General features: G+C 38.8%; 5 protein-coding genes across 5 annotated transcripts; 4 read left to right on the top strand and 1 right to left on the bottom strand.

Moving 5' to 3' along the window:
* Positions 1 to 645: 645 nt before the first annotated feature.
* Positions 646 to 2,571, top strand: TOT_030000634 (uncharacterized protein; the record flags this gene model as incomplete). Its single annotated transcript, XM_009693378.1, has 5 exons — positions 646 to 811; positions 853 to 1,140; positions 1,211 to 1,561; positions 1,764 to 2,282; positions 2,393 to 2,571. 5 exons carry the CDS (start codon positions 646 to 648, stop codon positions 2,569 to 2,571), a joined length of 1,503 nt encoding a protein of 500 aa, XP_009691673.1.
* A 423-nt stretch (positions 2,572 to 2,994) lies between these two features.
* On the top strand, positions 2,995 to 5,091 carry TOT_030000633 (uncharacterized protein; the record flags this gene model as incomplete). The annotated part of the gene is made up of 7 exons (XM_009693377.1): positions 2,995 to 3,291; positions 3,329 to 3,626; positions 3,743 to 3,852; positions 3,939 to 4,143; positions 4,234 to 4,296; positions 4,412 to 4,608; positions 4,726 to 5,091. The coding sequence occupies 7 exons, from the start codon at positions 2,995 to 2,997 to the stop codon at positions 5,089 to 5,091; spliced, it is 1,536 nt and encodes a 511-aa protein (XP_009691672.1).
* A 572-nt stretch (positions 5,092 to 5,663) lies between these two features.
* TOT_030000632 (hypothetical protein) lies at positions 5,664 to 7,124 on the top strand (the record flags this gene model as incomplete). The annotated part of the gene is made up of 3 exons (XM_009693376.1): positions 5,664 to 6,167; positions 6,442 to 6,508; positions 6,796 to 7,124. 3 exons carry the CDS (start codon positions 5,664 to 5,666, stop codon positions 7,122 to 7,124), a joined length of 900 nt encoding a protein of 299 aa, XP_009691671.1.
* A 431-nt stretch (positions 7,125 to 7,555) lies between these two features.
* On the top strand, positions 7,556 to 10,528 carry TOT_030000631 (conserved hypothetical protein; the record flags this gene model as incomplete). The annotated part of the gene is made up of 1 exon (XM_009693375.1): positions 7,556 to 10,528. The coding sequence occupies one exon, from the start codon at positions 7,556 to 7,558 to the stop codon at positions 10,526 to 10,528; it is 2,973 nt and encodes a 990-aa protein (XP_009691670.1).
* An 883-nt stretch (positions 10,529 to 11,411) lies between these two features.
* TOT_030000630 (inosine-5'-monophosphate dehydrogenase) lies at positions 11,412 to 14,697 on the bottom strand (the record flags this gene model as incomplete). The annotated part of the gene is made up of 9 exons (XM_009693374.1): positions 11,412 to 11,840; positions 12,257 to 12,385; positions 12,697 to 12,804; positions 12,892 to 13,036; positions 13,138 to 13,224; positions 13,588 to 13,827; positions 13,920 to 14,081; positions 14,273 to 14,411; positions 14,616 to 14,697. 9 exons carry the CDS (start codon positions 14,695 to 14,697, stop codon positions 11,412 to 11,414), a joined length of 1,521 nt encoding a protein of 506 aa, XP_009691669.1.
* Between the last annotated feature and the right edge of the window lie 570 nt (positions 14,698 to 15,267).

Here is a 15,267-nt window from a genome sequence, read left to right as displayed (position 1 = left end):
ACTTGGTTGTTGACGAAATTGGTGATTTAGATTCTTGGACCAGGAAACTGAGGTGCATTGCTGAATAGGCATGAAAAGAAATCAAATCGAACAGATTCAGATACTATATTTATAAACAAATATTATTAAAGATAATTAAAATTCAAGGGAATTAAATTTCATGAATAAAAGGATAAAATTAAAAAGATGCTTGAAACAATCATTTAAAAGAAGTTCAAATGAAAGGATTAAACTCACATTAACTTATTTCTTAAAAGTCTAAGTATAATTGTTGAAATACATTGTTATTATATCAATTCATGTGTAAAAAAGTCTATTGTGGTAATTAGACAATATTACTTATGACAGAGGTGTATACTTTGGGAAAAGGCATATACTATTCGAATTAGTTACTTTTAAATAAAATGTGTAGTTTGATTTATTTACGATAGCTGATTTATTCTAGTTTATTTTTGGTGGATTCCTGTGGGGAAGGAAAACGAAGATTATTATGTTTTTTAATGGTATGATTTATATTTTTTAAAGTTATTCGAATTTCCCCTATAGAACAATAATTTGTGTATTATATAAATTTTTTATATTTCCGCGTACACCCTATAATCTACAATCAACTGGTTTTGATAAACTAGTTTCTTTGATATAATCATGTCATTTTTGTGTTCAATTAGTGGAGTCCCCCCCGAGGAGCCATGTCTGAGTAAAACAGGCTATGTGTTTGAAAGAAGGTTGATAGAAAAACACTTGGAAGAGTCGCAAGTTTGTCCAGCAACCGGCGAACCCCTCACATTACAGGATTTAATACCAATAAAAGGTACTTTTTACCCCTCCCCGTTAATTAATAACTAACCATAGGCTCCTCAATTGTGAAGCCCCGACACAACACAGCAAACAGCATACCTGGGCTTCTCTCTCTGCTCCAGTCAGAATGGGACGCTCTGGCGCTGGAAACACACGGACTGCGAGCCCACGTCGATGAAGTGAGGAAGCAGTTGAGTTTCTCGCTGTACCAGCACGACGCGGCCACGCGAGTAATCGCCAGGTTAATTAAGCAGAGAGACAGAGCCCTGAGCGAGGTCGAGTCGCTAAAGGAGCAGCTGGTTCAGTTCAGAGCCAGTTACGATGTCAACGCGCTGGAAATAGGTGAGTATTTAGCAGGTTTTAGCTGTGTGTTTAGCTACCTTCTTCAGTAATAGTACTAACTACGGTTTAGGCCTCGACGAGCCGGCTCTGGAACGTATACAGCAGCTGGCGAAACTGCTCCTAGCAGATCGTAAAAAACGTGATTTATCGAACTACTCAAATCCTGAGAAGTTGGGAGGCTTTAAGTGCCGTGGAGAGTACCGAGTCCACTCCTCCACAGTTCCCGGCGTGTCGTGTGTGACTCTGGACAGGAGTCTCCAGTCTGAGGGCCTGGAGGATAGCTTTTGCTTTTCAGGCGGAAACGATGGCTCAATTGTCTACTTTGATGTGGCTAATCAAAAAACGGCATCAGTCATTAACGGGCACGTGAAGCGAGTCAACGCGCTGCTGTCCCATAATGCGGATCGTATACTGCTCTCAGGTACGTATTACTTTAGTATATTTACATAATTATTGGCAAATAGCTACTGGTTATGGTATATTGATTATATATGCCATTTAAGTTACAAACATACCGTCTACGTGGTGTGTAACTTTGAGGCTGCCACCACATTTCCACCACATTCACCCTACTATTTGTAGTGCCAGAGCCCTACAAACAGTAGTGAAAACACTTAATTTAGGTGCCGATGACAAACTCATTAAGGTTTGGAAGGAGTTTGACAACGAGTTTAAGTGCGTGTCAGTGTTTAAGCACCACAAGGCGCCAGTTAAGCGGCTGTCGCTGCACCCGAGCGGAGAGTACTTTCTGTCACTCTGCTCGGACGGAGTCTGGTCGTTGAACGAGTTGGACTCGTGCAAAATCGTTAAAATGTTTAAAGACGTTCCGAAATGCAGCGCACTAAAGTTTCACCCAGACGGACTGATAGCACTCGGCTGCTCGTCAGGAAGTCTGCACATATGGGACCTGAGGGAGTCGAGTCTCAAGGACCCCCTGACGGAAGAGGGTGCCAAAGTCAACGGCACGACCAACGGGGCCGGAGAAAGCAACTGGGTTGACCTGGACGTGAGTGAAAACGGCTACTACCTGGCAAGCGCGACCGACGGCGGAGTGGTCTCACTGTGGGACCTGAGGAAGCAGAAGGTGGTGGCGACTGCAGACTGTAACGTCAATGTGACCCGAGTCAAGTTCGACCATTCAGGTACGCCTGTACTTGCGTCAGTTGTTAGAAAATATGGTAGATATTTGCAGTTTAGCTAGCGTTGGTATTTAGGATATTTGGCAGATTCAGTCACTAATAATGGTGTTCAGGAAACTACCTGGGCGTTGCGAGCACGAAGGTTGAATTGCTGGAAGTAAATCGAGCAAATTTGTCATCTTTGGGTGTCTTGGAAGGACACAGCGGGCCCGTAACCGATTTGGAATTTGGACCACTCTCAAGGTTTATTTTAACGACTTCCATGGATAAATCGTTGAGACTCTTTTACTAATGTGTTTTTAAAATGATATTTTGGTAGATGATAGGTGAATAAGTGATCAAATATGTGGAAGAATATGGGTTAAAGAGAAAGATAGATTTTTTAAAATAGTTAATGATTTTGATTATATTTGGTATAATACAATATATTATTTGATAAGAGGTAATTTTATTAAAAAAAATTAAGAAATTTGATTGCGAAACAATGATCAAATTGCAAATTAATATTGGATAGAATTCAACGAATGTGTGGCATAAACAAAGAATAAATTTGGAATTTATGAACTGTAAATTGGTTTTAAGACAAAATTTTTAATTAATTTTACATGTATTATAAATTTGTCTTTAATATAAGTGAAAAGAATCCACATTTAACCCATTCGTGTGGTTAATTTATCTATGTATAGTATTAAATGGTTGCTTAAGTTGTTAATTAATGGATAATGTGTTTAAAAAATTAATTAGAGGAACCAGTTTTAGATCTGGACCCTCCTCTAAAGTAGTTTTATTTAAAGAAAATGAAGACGTGGGCCACTTTGACGAAGAATTTAGGGTAACAGACTCAAGTGGAGTTGATTTTAAAGAATATAAGCAATTGGAGTTGTTTGAAAAACTTAAATTGGGAATTTCTGATAGTTTAAAACCGAAAGAGGGCCGGTTTAGCCCTAAGAATATATCGAACGCCCTGGAAACGCAGTTTAACATTAAAAAAACAACTCCAGTTCAGAAACATGTATTTCATAGAATTTTGGCAAATATATATATAAAAGTTATTTAGAATATCAAAAGTGTGTAAAAAGTTGATAAAAGGTGCCGATAACACACAAATCTGTAACAATTATGATCAGGTGATCCCAGTCTTGCTGATGGAAAAGGACGTAATGGCAGTTGCTCCCACGGGCTCCGGGAAAACTTTGGCATATTTGGTGCCAGCATTACTTAAATTGGAGGTGTGTCGCCAATTTTATAAAACAGTACAGAATGATGACGATAAGTTGCGGTGTTTAATCTTAGTGCCAACAGTTGAGCTGGTCCAGCAAGTTAAATCGGAATGTGTTTACCTGACGAGTATCATTTGTTGCTAATTATACTTGGGATTAGTCAATTAGTTAAGGCCGTAGTCATTATACACGTTTAAGTATTGGCAGATAGTTACACATGAGCAAGTTTACTCTGATTTTCAGAGGGGAAGGGAGTAAAGGTGGTGGCCCTGGACAAAACCATAACGACCTTTGACTTTTCAATAGCAGTTGCTACGCCATTGACCCTGTATAAATTAATGCTCGAGCACCCAGTATGAATTAAATAGATAAGTTAAGATGGAGAAGTGATGGAAAGCAGTTGGAAATCTTAGCAGCTTATAGACTCACATAATTGCAGGACATGCTTGACAATTTGGAAATGTTGGTGTTGGATGAAGCCGATAAGCTGCTCGAGGACGGCTACCACGATAACGTGGACTACGTGTTAAATCACTTGAAAAACAAAGATAGGGTGCAGAAAGCATGTTTTAGCTCGACAATACAGCCAGAGTTACTGGTGTTGGCCAAGTCGTACTTCAAGAGTCCCATCCACGTGACAATCGGTAAGCATCATGCGTACTTTATAAAAAATACTGGTGGCCACAGTAGCAGCTGTATAGTGGAGGATAAAATGGGATTATGACTATTTGTAGGCTCAGAAAACGTTTGTTGTTCAAATGTGCACCAGGAGCTGGTGTGCGTCACGAGTGAAAAGGGTAAGAGGTTAAGTAGCTAGTCAATAGTAACTAGCGTACACTACCAACTAGTCAGTAGCAGATGGTAGCTAGTGTACACTAGCACTTGTTAAATGTGGATGACAACGCAAAATAGGGAAAATACTGACGCTGAAACAGCTCATAAACGAGGGGAAGTTGCTGCCGCCAATACTAATATTCCTACAAAGCATTAAAAGAGTTAACGAACTGTACGAGGAGCTGATGACCTCAACCCTAAAAGTTGAAAAGTTTACGAAAAAAATGGATCTGAAGGAGAGGCAAACAGTAATAGAAAAGTTCAGAACAGGAGAGGTTGGTGGACAGTCATACCCTTAGTTAAGTAGTTAGTCATAGAGTTGAGGAGCTGGTGGGTGGTTTTCCTTAGATGAGAGTGGAAGCACATGCTCATACGGAGTTAACGTCACACAGATTTGGACACTGATATGCACGGACATCCTGTCCCGCGGAATCAACTTCAAGGGAGTGCACTCAGTAGTCAACTTCGACCTGCCGCTGTCATCGCAATTGTACATAAACAGAGTTGGGAGAGCAGGCCGAGGCCTGAAGAAGGGGAAGAGCATAACGTTCTTTACGATCAACGACTTCAAGTACATGAGTCACATCGTGGAAATAATGAAGCTCTCGAACTCGCCAGTACCAGGGTACTTGCTGACAGGACTCCCAAGTTTATCGCAAGAAGGTATTTTGGTAGACTTTGATTATCAATGTTGGACAGAGTTGAAGAAGATGGAACACAAGCCGCCGACAAGATTCAACATAGGACCAGTAAAGTAAGTATGTACATGTGTAAGTGAATAAGCTAGAACCGATAGTTGAATGTACACTGTCTGAGTGAAAGGTATATGATAGTCTATGTAAGGGATCAGGCAGTTTGTGACCATTTAACAGAGTGAATTGGAACTAAGATGATGATGAAAGAACACAGCTAATAATAAATTTAGGAAGAGAAGGACTAATAAAGGTAAATCTGACAAAAAGGGTAGAATTAAGGATTAGATCTGTATGGTAAATAGATCAACCTAAGATCTAATATTTTGTGTATATGTGTAAATTATAGATAAAGGTAGTGGATGAGATGAATATTTAAGGTTTGATATAGATGAAAAGTATAATAAACTGAAGAGTTGAAATTGATAAAATAGTAAATTGTTGATTGTAATAAATCTGTTAAATATGGGAGTAGGATACTGATTCGTACATAATAAGCAGTAAGTAGGAATTTGGAAAAAAATGTTAATGTTATCAAGTAAATATTAGCAGATTAGAAAAGAAGATTTGATAATACTGGTGATAATAGTAATAAAGAAAAGGTAAAATAAAGTTTAATGTTTAAAAAGGTAATTAAAATGGACGAAAAGGAGTTCTTAATAAGATTTAATGAAACGCTATTGAATATAAATAGACAATTGAGTGCCATGAGCGCCGACTTAAATAACATTAACTCACGCTTCATGAAACTATGCAGATACGTTAGAACACTCGACGAAATGGCAGTAAAGAGGAACAGTGAGAGTGCTTATAACATAAGCTGCGTAAATCCATACATCAACTATGAATCGGACAGCGGAGAGTACGTAACACTTGACGACATAAAGGGGAACGAGGAGAGTATTCGTGAAATAAGTGGAATGTATAAAGAAAAGTTTAAGCCGATTCTGTATGGAGCGGAAGATGATATATTTAGCGTCGGAGGGAATTACATTGAAGCTACGACTCTGGAGATTAATAACATGAGAAATTCACGTACAATAAACGGTGGTATTGACAATATCGGTGATAATGAGTACCATGAAAGGGCAGAAAAGGAAGAAGCAGGGATGAACGAATCGAGTGTAAAAAATCAAAACAGAGTACGATAAAAATATGATAAATAATTAAAATATAAACATAGATAAAATTTAAAAAGTTAATTTTACAACATAAAAAATACGTAAATCGAGTAGATAAGCAGAAATAAGGCAGATGTTGTATAATTATTGTGCGTACGTCCTAGATTAGATTGATGGATTTTGTTAAGCCGGTCTTATCATCTATTTAGGCTCAGTCAATGTCAATAGATACGTATTTCTGGAGCAACGGGCAATTTGTTGTATAGAAAATTGAGCAATCTTCGTAAATGATAAGTACGTTAGCGTAAGCCTGTATAATTTTATACAATTAAGTCACTTCGCCGACAAGGCGACAGTTACTTGTGGAAATAAAACACATTTATAGCACATTTGAAATGTATAGAGATAATATCCTAAACTATTACTGATACGTGTTAGTGTAAACTTATATAGTAGGATCAATCTTAGATAATTATGGATCTGAAACTGTCGTATATTTATGATCTAGATCATTATATACCATTTAGGGATAAACTAAATAATTACAGTAGAATCGAAAAGGCATTGACCTCAGTACTCTTATTTAGCATTTAATCATTAAAATTTTAATTTTTTAATAAAATGAGCTCCGGGTTCAGAGATCTGATAGGCAGAGTTGAAGTTGAGCTCAACAACGATTTGACGCAGATACAGTCGCTGAGAAAGCTTTGTATACTTAGCAGGATGAAGGACGGGGCGCGGGAGTTTGGAAAAATCAACGAACTTCTGAACATTGAGAAGATGGTGATGTGTCTTCTGAGAAAAATAAAACTGGACTTTAAGGACGACTTCATTGACTACAGCGACGCCAACAGGTTCTTAAAAGAGTTCGAGGACTTCGTGGAGCTCAAGTGTGCTACTTTGAACGGCTTAAAGGATAAATCGCGCATAAGTTCCGAGGGGTGTGTAGCCGAGGTCAACGGGTCTGCAACCACCTAGAAGATCGATTCCCACAACGTAAATCACAGTAACTTGGGTCAGGCAGTGTGATTTTTGCCTTATATTTGGCAATACATGTGCTGAAGGTGCTAAATTTTACAATGTGTGTGTGATGTTGTGCAGCCCTCATTTTCATAGGGCGATGTATGGTACTTTAAGTTACTTAACAGTTTCTAGACAGGTACTTAAATTTAAGTTTTATTTCAAAGTCTTCGTTTCACCCATAAAATCCCCAAAAAGCTATATGTTACTTCTTTTTTATTTTTAGAATCTCTCCATTTTAGATCTAAAAATTTTGGGCAGCACATAGGCTTTTAACAATTGTTAAATTCACAATTTATCAAGATATATACTATCGCAGTACTTTTCTAAGTAAAAATCATTAACAAAAAAAATAAAAAAGGTTCTTTATTTTGTGTATGTGTTACGATATGGCGTTGAGTTTGAATGACCTAATTGGTCTTAAAACAATCGCCTTTTTTTTACTTTTATTTCTCTTAGCAGTTGTTCCTACAATTGTTAGGTTTTTAATTTTGGTGATTAGCACAAAAAATAATCCAGAAAGCAGGGTTTTAGCCAAATGCATGACATATATGGATTCGTGTGTAAGGGCTATAGATATAGTTAAAAGACGGAACTTTCCGAGGTGTTTCAAGTACAAACACTTGATGGTTTTGGAAATTCTATCTGATGTGAGGATTTTACTTTACCAGAAGATGGCTATTTACGAGTTGATAAAGGTCCACCGCTTCTTGACGCTTGGCTTAATCCTCATGGTTCGTTACGACTTAATTATCATTTGGTATCACCTAAGGTTGTTCTTTTTTAAGGGTTTAGTGAAAAGAAATCCAAAAATCGGCAACGATATACCACCCATTCACGTAATAAAGGTCACAAACCGTTCGGATGAATCTGACTCAACTGGAGCCTATGATGCCAACGTCAGTGCCAACGGTGTTGCTGAGTGCGTCGAAGACAGCCCCTGTGAGTGCAACAGTGACATAATAACAGCCGAAGATGAAATTGAACAGCCCAGCGATGAAGTTGCAGAGGTTCTGGTAACTCAGCCCAAAAACGATGTCAAGTCCGAGAACGAAGGCATTACTAACCACAGTGACAGCTGTAACGAGGTTGTAGCAGATATCCCAGTTGATGACAACAATGACAGCTGTAACGAGGTTGTAGCAGATATCCCAGTTGATGACAACAATGACAGCTGTAACGAGGTTGTAGCAGATATCCCAGTTGATGACAACAATGACAGCTGTAACGAGGTTGTAGCAGATATCCCAGTTGATGAGAAGGCTATCACTACCGATAAGTTAGAGAATGAAGCCAACGAGGAAGATGACTTGCAGGGAGGCAATGTAGACAGTGGAGCTATCAAGGCGGCTGATTGCAACAGTGGCGCCGACACCAATGTTAACATTGGATGCAACTGTCGTACTACTACCATAGATACAAGTGTTTCATTGGACCAGGGCAAAAACTCCAACAGTAACATCGATGGCTCTGAGGATTCTCGTATAAACATTTCAATCAATCTCAATAAAGACAATCTAAATATTAGAATCTTTAATAAGAACATTAATATTAACATTTGCAAGGACGACAGTGCTTCTGGTAACGTTAACAACGATGACAAGAGCGGGTGCCAAATTGACGACGTGCGTAGCGATAAAATTGTTAACAGGAATATCCAACAGTGTTCCGAAGAAATCGCAAATCTTACCACCGACGTTACGGCTGAACCCATAAACGAGTTTGAAACAGCCACAAATATCACCACCGAGGTCACAAGGGTGCCGGAAACCATTACAAATATCACCCATGAGGCTAAAACCGAACCTATCAAGCGGGACGAAACCAGTCCAAAAATCACCAGTGAAGTCACCAAAGAGGATGAAGTCGTTACAAACATCTGCAGTGAAACGACCGATACCATTGAAGCTTTCACAAACATAACCGCAGATACCACTGAGGCTATAACCGAAACCAACAGGGACGCTGAGCCCATTACAAACGCCGAGACGGAAGTTATAAGGGATATTATTACCGATACCACTGAAGTCGTATCTGAAGTAGCCAAAGAGACCGAAACCATTACAAGTTCCAACACTGAGGCTACAACTCAGCCTACGAGGGAGGATACAACAATTGCAAGCGCCGATGCAGAAGTCACAACTCAGCCTACAGAGGACAATACCATTGCCAATACCACAACCGAGACCACTGAAGCCATAGCAGAAACCACAAACGAGGATTCAACAACTACGAGTGCCACCGCGGAGGCCATGGCCGAGACCAAGGAGGACAAGCCCATTACAAGTTCGACCAGGGCAGAAATAGCTGAGGTTACCAAGGAGCCCGAATACATCAATACAACAGACGTATACCGTCCCAACTTCAAGTTCATCCCGGACAAGAACAGGAAGGTGAGTCAGAGGAGCATCGATAATTTCGGAAAGGCCTTCGTGAGGGGCGTCAAGTACCAGTGTCGCCAGCAAAGCTTCTTTAGCGGCGAAGCTTACTTCAGAGGGGGCTACCACAACCCAAACTCGGCGGAATCTAAGACCATAGATGAAATATTCAAGATGATATTCCCCAACTACAAACGTGGAGGCCATGAGGACGATGGGCAGAAGCATGTAGTCTCGGGGTCCGACAAAGCTGAGGACATCCCTGCGATTGCGGAAGTACCTGAAAACGGCATCGGCGACCAGCAGAATGACGAGGCAGTGGTCGATGAGCCAGGCACTAACGAGCTAGGAACCGAAGAGCAGTTAGCTGCTAAGGACCTAGGAACCGAAGAGCAGGTAGGTGCTAAGGAATTGAACGCCGAGGAAATAGCCGCCAAGGAGCTAGGAGCCGAGGAGCAGGTAGCCATTAACGAGCTAGGAGTCGAGGAGCAGGTAGCCATTAACGAGCTGGAGAGCGAGGAGTCTCTCACTGAGGTCAGCGAACCTGAAACCAAAAGGTTCAACGACCGCAGGGACTCTGAGAGCAACGACGGCAGCGAGATGGAGTTCGGCTACAACCCCAAGAACATCTTCGACTGCTACGAGAACTTCCGCGCCGAGTACTTCAAGGGCGACCCCAAGTACGACTACATTTACTACTCGGACAGCGAGTACGAGTACAACCACAGGGCTGACCGCCAGAAGAAGAAGCAGCCCAGGTTCCACAAGAAGAGGGACGACAGCCACCTGAAGAGCGAGCTCGGCGCTCTCGCCGTCGTGCGTAGGCTCCAAAAGCTTCGCAACGCCACCCTGGACCAGTATCCTTGCGGCTACATTCGCATTGGCACTCGCTACGTCCACTTCACCGAGATCGAGAAAAATATTAAGAAGGGCAGCAGGCACTTCCAGCAGTTTTCCGTAAGGCTCCCCAGTGACTCCGAGTGATTTACGACTCCACTGTCACCAGCCGATACTGCTTTCTTGCACCAACCTTATTATTAGGACCATACTACCATCAGTCTTAACCTTGCAAATTACCCATTACACCCCGCCTTAAACTCATCAACATATTTTACAACCATTAATATACTTAACACACTACGTACATCTCTACCTATACACATCTTTATTCCGTAATATCCACCCATTTTTCTGGCAATAACTTTACACCTATTTACATACATACTTATTCCTTTATGGTCCTCTTTACACACCTCTATACCTACGTTACTTATATACATTACTTTTATATACCTAACAGGTACATTCCTGTTACTGTATACATACACCATAAGTACATATTTAACTTTACGTGTATATACATATATATATATATATACATACACATACATACAGATACTCTGTATGCACGTGTACTTATGACCACATACTACGCCATATATAAACTCACACACATCCATATACTTATACCTGTATACATATACATCTTGTTTCATTAATACTATCCCATCTTTGTCATTCACACACCAATAATTCAATCACTCATTCAATAAATCAATCTATCCTATCACTAACTTATTACTTATCTCTTAATGTCCATTACTTAAGCCTTAACGTCCACTACTTATCTCTTATTGACTATTACTTATGCATTAACGTCCATTACTTAAGCCTTAACGTCCACTACTTATCTCTTATTGACTATTACTTATGCATTAACGTCCATTACTTAAGCCTTATTGACTATTACTTAAGCCTTAATATCCGTTATTCATCCTCTAATTTCTATTTTCTTTGTACTTTCTGTTAATTTCCTCTTGTACTATTACACATTTCATTTCATTTCATTTCAATGACTGTTTGCCATTCACTTTATGTTTGTTAATGTTTTCGAGACTGCTCCGTCCATTATCGAGTGTGCTGACCTCACTTCGAATCTTGAGGTTCCGCTGTAGAGGCTTTCGTGCAGTTTTTCTATTGAGTATATTCCCATGTTGTGCAGGCCGTGTCTCACTCCTTCTGCCACTATTGGGATTGCGTTATGCACTGAGCCCTTGTCCATTACTAAGCCTGACACTCCTTGTGAGACTACTGGCAGTGTTCCTTCTATGTGATATCTGCTTGCTGATCCTGAGTGTCCAAAGTGCTTTAGGCTATTTGTTATTGCGTCCTTGCTTCCCATCCCTCTGTAACTCTTCATTCTAACTCCGTCGTTGATGTAATATTCTCCTGGCGTTTCTTTCGTTCCCGAGAATATGTTTCCACCCATTATTGCGCTTGCTCCTAGTGCTAGTGCCTATTAATTAATTTATTATTATTGTCTTTATTTGTCATTGTACCTTCAACATCAACTCTATATATCTAACTAGCTATACTACCTATTTCTGTTTATTATTGTTTATATTGTTTATATTAGCTATACTACCTATTACTGTTTATTATTGTTTATACTAGTCATACTACTTATTACTGTTTATATTAGCAATACTACCTATTTCTGTTTATTATTGTTTATACTAGCTATACTACCAGTAGCTACTTATTACCATATCTAACTACCAATTAATACTTATACTAATTATACGACCTATTACCACATAACACTGTTTATACTATACTACTTATACTATGTATATCCATCCATATATATATATATATATATACATATATATTTCCATGTCTATCCATATCCTTATGTAACTATGCCATTACCTTCAATATGTCTCCTGAGCACTTCACTCCTCCGTCTGCTATCACTGGCAATCCGTTACACTGCTCAAATGCGTATCTACTGACGTAATACACTGCTGTAGCCTGTCCTCTTCCGACACCCGTTACTGTCTAAAAATAATTTAATCAGTGTATTTGCCTCAGTTTTATATCTAGGGGCCTTTTCAACATCAGCGGTTTTTGTGTGCCACCTGTGACAGGTTATTGAACCTTAGTCGTTGTGACCCCATAGCACCACATTGTGTTAACTCCTGTCAAACCGTCTAGTTTGTCAGGAATAAACCTATAGTTGCCATGGCGGTAACAATACTGTGTCTGTGCCCACCATTTCCATGTCATCGTGTTTACGTAGCTGACTATAGTTACTACCGCCTCAGAGCCCAGCACCATGAGCTCCCGTTTGCCTATCTACTATAAAGTACCTGTGTTGTACATATCGACCCTATTCCCATTCCAACCTTGATTGCGTCACATCCTGCATCGATCAGGTTTTTCGCCTGGCTGACTGTCACTACGTTTCCTGCTACTATCTGCATACCTCAGTTAATTGCTTACAATCTTTTTCTTTCCTCATATATACACCACTCGTTAATCTACCTAGTGACTTCTAAACCTACTTGTACTTCTGGAAACACTGATTTAAGCTGTTTGATCAGGTCTATTTGGTATATGCTGTTGCCCTGACTCGACTCAATAACTATGACGTCTGCCTTGGCCTCTATCAGCCTCTTAGCTCTTTCCATTGCGTCATTCCTATATTTACTTGAGCAACTCTATCAATTGTACACTCAACTTATTCAACTCAAATGCTACTTCAACATCTATTATTACTTATCTATTGCCTCTGTTACTACATTCTCTACCTTGTTGACAACGCTGCTCCCACCAGTAGCTGTTTATTTTCATCCTTTGATGCGTTAGGATACAGTTTATTTTTATAATAGTCCGACCTAAGAATCAATTATTATTCTAAGTAGTGGTAATGACAGTATTGTTATTACTGTTACTGTTACTGCTATCAGTGTTACAGTTATTGTTACTGTTACTGTTATTGTTACTGTTACTGCTATCAGTGTTACAGTTATTATTAGTATTGCTATTGTTATTGTTATTGATATTGTTATTATGACTATTGTTATTATTAGTATTGTTACTGTTACTGCTATCAGTGTTACAGTTATTGTTACTGTTATTGTTACTGTTACTGTTATCAGTGTTACTATTGTTACTGATACTAATCCTTATATTACTACTAATGTTACTATTATCAATAATAGTATTAATATACATAATAGGTATATTTGTTTACTCACTTTGTTACGATTGACACCAATTCGTGGTCTTTATTTACTATTGGCAGAACTCCCTTTTTGCTTTTAAACAACAGTTTGTTTGCTTCTCGGAGCGTCATTGGGTGTTTTCCGACCACCAGGTCCGTGGTCATGATGTCTTGCAGGACCGTGTTCAGCGACTCTTCAAAATATATGTCCGTCGCTGTCACCAGTCCCATCAGCTTTGACCCCCTCTTCCCATCAGATGTTATAGGCACCGATCTGTGTATCCATGAGTGCTACTACATTTCAACTAGTATCAAGTCACCCGTACCTTCCTAGCTACTACCTATTTACTCCTAGCTGCGACTCACTTATATCCGTATGTGTCCTTTATGTGGATCCAGTCTGAGACTGTCGATGTTGGCTTTAGGCACATTGGATTTTGCACAAACCCATTTTCGAACCTTTTGACCAAATTAACTTCCTTTACCAAATCGTCTATCGACATGTTACAGTGTATAATTCCAATGCCCCTATTTTTCAATTATTACATTTAAACATTTATTATTTCTATGTCTGACTAGATTTTGCAATAAATACATAAAATTTCAAAAATTTAAAGGCAAATCCCACTATTTATTTAATAATACTTCACTAACTCCAATTGTTAAACTATCTATTATTTATGGCGTAATTTAACCATTCAACTTTACATAATATTTACCCTAGTAGAGCCATTGCTGTTGCCATATCAGACTCCGTGATTGTGTCCATTGGAGCTGAAACAATCGGCATTCTTAACTTAATATTCCTTGTCAGTTTCGATGTCAAATCAACTTTACTGGTCGATTCACGTATAAACCCTATATGTCAATTTTTATTAATGTTTTGTGTAAAGTATTTAATGAGCTTTAATAGCTAATTAGACCGAATTTAAATAGTTAACAGGGTGCTTGGGAATACAATGGTCATGGGCAAATAAAGGTCAATTCATGGAATTTTAAGGTGGATGCTATTACAAAATTAGCACGCAATTAAATGCTAGGGACTAATTGCTAGTGTTTAACCTGGAAGAAGAATTATGTCATCGTACGACAGTGACATTTTGTTGTACTCGAAAAGTTCAACTGCCGAATAACCATCCGCCATGGTTCTCTATTATTTAACTACAATTACGATTTTGGACTACAAAATGGTTGGAATCTAGATGTTCTCGGGAATTTAAGTAAAAACAGAAATTATTAGTCCCCATACCCTGATTCGTATAGGGGTTTTATGACATCAGAATATATATTATTCACAATAAGCCAGTACCATCTGGTCAAGCCTATTCATGATGATTTATATTTATAAACTCCTCATGAATTACCTTTTATTATAAGATTTATTGTCCAATTTATTTAAAATATAAAACTTTATTAATTTGACATAGATTGGATGTTATTAATATATTGGACTCTTATTTTAATCAATTTTAGGGGTACCTTTTCCATTTTATATTCCATTATTCAATGTGTATATCGAATACTTGCGAAAATCGCTTTATAAACATTACACAATTATACTCTTGTTCAATACTAAATAAGGCTGATTATCAGTTTTAGAGGCACAAATTACTTACACACACCTTTATTCACACTCCCAAGTATATGTATGTTGCTATACCAATATTATCTTAAATAGAGTTTCAAAAAACTATAATTGGGAGCATCCAGTTAG

This window comes from Theileria orientalis, chromosome 3, assembly GCF_000740895.1.
Source record: "Theileria orientalis strain Shintoku DNA, chromosome 3, complete genome".
In the NCBI taxonomy this organism is placed as follows: Eukaryota; Apicomplexa; class Aconoidasida; order Piroplasmida; family Theileriidae; genus Theileria; species Theileria orientalis.
The sequence above is the reverse complement of the archived record's forward strand: the minus strand, read 5'-3'. Positions and strand labels throughout refer to the sequence as shown.